At 31.7% G+C, this 2,748-nt stretch overlaps 1 protein-coding gene across 1 annotated transcript in view; it reads left to right on the top strand.

Annotated features, from left to right (window-relative positions):
* AK88_03555 (uncharacterized protein) overlaps positions 1 to 621 on the top strand; it is a gene marked incomplete at both ends in the record, with an annotated part of 4,713 nt that extends 4,092 nt beyond the window's left edge. Inside the window, one exon of the mRNA XM_012481166.1 lies at positions 30 to 621. Within this exon, the coding sequence (XP_012336589.1) occupies positions 30 to 621 (592 nt within the window). The remainder of the gene's footprint in view (positions 1 to 29) is intronic.
* Positions 622 to 2,748: the final 2,127 nt, after the last annotated feature.

Raw genomic sequence — 2,748 nt, 5'->3', positions numbered from 1 at the left:
TCAGTAAAATATAATGAAAAAGGTCATAGAGATAAAAGGGATGAATTCTTATCTGGGGATTCTAGAAAATTAGACAGAAATGGAACCGATAGTTCGATTGCATTTCATTACGAAATGACTTGTTTCGATGAACGATTGAGAGATTCTGAAATAAATAAAAGATTAGAACAAATGGAAGAAGAACCTCATAAATGGGAATTACTGTCCCTATATTGGCAATCATACAGAAATGAAAGAAGTAAATATCTTGCCCTTAAAAAATCTTTGCAAGAAAAATTTATAGAGTTGCAAAAAAAGCAAACTATTGCATCTGTCCAAATATATAACAACAAATGGAAAAAATGTGAAGAGATAATTAATAATAACTTGACAAAACAAAACGAACATGTTAATGAAGTATTTCGTACCATGGTGGCAAAGGAAAAATTGAGCACATATGAATTCGAGAAGATTTTATATGATTTCAGAGAATCATGGAAAGAAGTCACCATTCAGACAAAGAACGAATGCATAGCTCTGCTTGAAGAACCAATTTTGTTAGAAGTCATATACATCCAAATTGATACCCGTAATATAGGCATGAGGATTTCAGGTCTTACGGTCCCCGGTATTCCTTATTGACAGGCTCTACCGAGAAACGGACTTAGGGTTCAAGATTTAGTTCGTGCAAAGTATGTTCTACTGTGTGCAAGCTTATCAACGAAGGAAAAAAAATGCAGCGCTTATTTTATATAAATTAATATATATTTTTTGATCAATTATAATATACTATGTACAGTTCCTTCCGTTCTGCAATATCCTTAACATCCATAATAATACTTATGATTTTAAGAACATATTATAATGATATATGATAGATATTCTGTTATCATAGGAAACCTATTATTTCTAAATTAACAACATTACGGACGTTTAACACATTTCATGACAATATTGTATGTGTCGCGTAGAACAATTAAGACGTTCATTTGTGAAAAATTACAAATGTTTCTAACCCACGCTATGATTTCTGTGCAAGATCATAATTTTGTGTGTGTGTCCCATTCTTCCCTTTTTACACCAATAATACATATATGTAAATCAAGAATTAGTAAAATATATATAAAAATATTGAATCCGTCACTTCCTGTAATATATGAATGTTCACGACCCTTTTTTCTGTGCACTACATCCTTCTCTTCCTATTCATTCGCTTATTATGATAACTGTGTCTTTTCCCAATTCCGTCCATAACAGTTCTTTGTGCATTTTGCATGTTGATCATAGTACGGTATGTGTTCTTATTTATAAATTCTCTATAGAGACCGTATGCCTTAACGTGTGATATCATTCAAACGCTAAACCCACCAACACTTGACACAATCCGTGAATCCTTTGTACAACTTGTACCCGTACACCCAACTATCCACGTCCGTACACATTTAATTGGTATATGGCAGCAAAGCTTCATACAAAAGGGGGTCTTCCTTTATCAAATAGGCATTTAAGGCTATTCATCCCATCCTCGCCAGAAGCATTAGGAGAGCATGTGAAAGAAAAAAAGGAAAGGGGTATGGTACAATATAATTCAAGCACTGGCCTTTTGTTTTACATTATTTTTTTCTGCAATGATCACCAAAGACAACGAATTACACTGTCAGTAACGCAACTTCTAACTCTACTTGAATAATGAGCACAGGAATAAAGGAAGAAAAAAAAAAAAAAAAACAGTAATATTTTATTAGTCCCAATAAATATTTCTTTAGGCACTCGGACGAAATGGAATAAACTATTGCTCTTAGCGTATGTTGTTCATTGGTATTATTAATTCGTACTTATGTGTGTACCTAATTATTTTTCGCGGGCGACAGGGGGAAACTATTTCCCCCCTCTAAATTCTTATTTTTGGCAAAATGATCACATTTAAAAACCTATTTAATAATTACATGGAATTCATGTGCTTAAAAGGTACTAATTACACATTTTTCAATTATATAAAATTTTATAATGGAAAATAATAAAAAAAAAAAAAGAAAAAAAAGGGAAGCCTGGACAAAATTACAGGTACCCCCTTAAAACAGTGTAACTTGATACAGGTCCGAAAAAAAAAAAATGAACCAATATATGTGTGTACATGAAATTTAACTGAAAAAGAAAAAAAATAAATTGAAATTGCTCCATAAAAACACTTTGCGAATGCTCTTGCTTTATATATTATTAATAATTCTTATCAATTTCGTCATTTCATCATTCGGTTTAACTTTAGTAAAATTTCCATTATTCCCCCGGATTTTGCTTGTATTTTTCGTTTTCCCTTTCTCTTATATTTAATTTTGCAAATATATATATGTACACACATGTATATATATGCTTGCGACGTATGGTATTTAAGGGCGGAAAGGCCAAAATCATTTCAGAGGGGGAAACTCTACATCTTTTTGTATAGCATATATATATTATAACTACTGCGTCGTATGATGAACGGCCAATAATTATATGTATAGAGAAAAAAACGAACAACATTTTCACCTGCTCAAAATAAATACACTGTACACCAAAAAAAAAGTTTTCTTAAATGATTTTCCTTGTCATGGATCTGCGCCTTTCCTTCAAATAACCAGTTGGCTTCTATAAATATGAAGCACATATTGAAAATGGACGTGAACAGACAATTGACATTAATACTTTATTGTAATATATGTTGACATCAAGAAAAGAAGAAGGAAAGAATGGTAGATACATTTGCTAATACAACATGAGAACCTAGGG

This window comes from Plasmodium fragile, assembly GCF_000956335.1.
Source record: "Plasmodium fragile strain nilgiri unplaced genomic scaffold supercont1.41, whole genome shotgun sequence".
Lineage (NCBI taxonomy): Eukaryota > Apicomplexa > Aconoidasida > Haemosporida > Plasmodiidae > Plasmodium > Plasmodium fragile.
The sequence above is the reverse complement of the archived record's forward strand: the minus strand, read 5'-3'. Positions and strand labels throughout refer to the sequence as shown.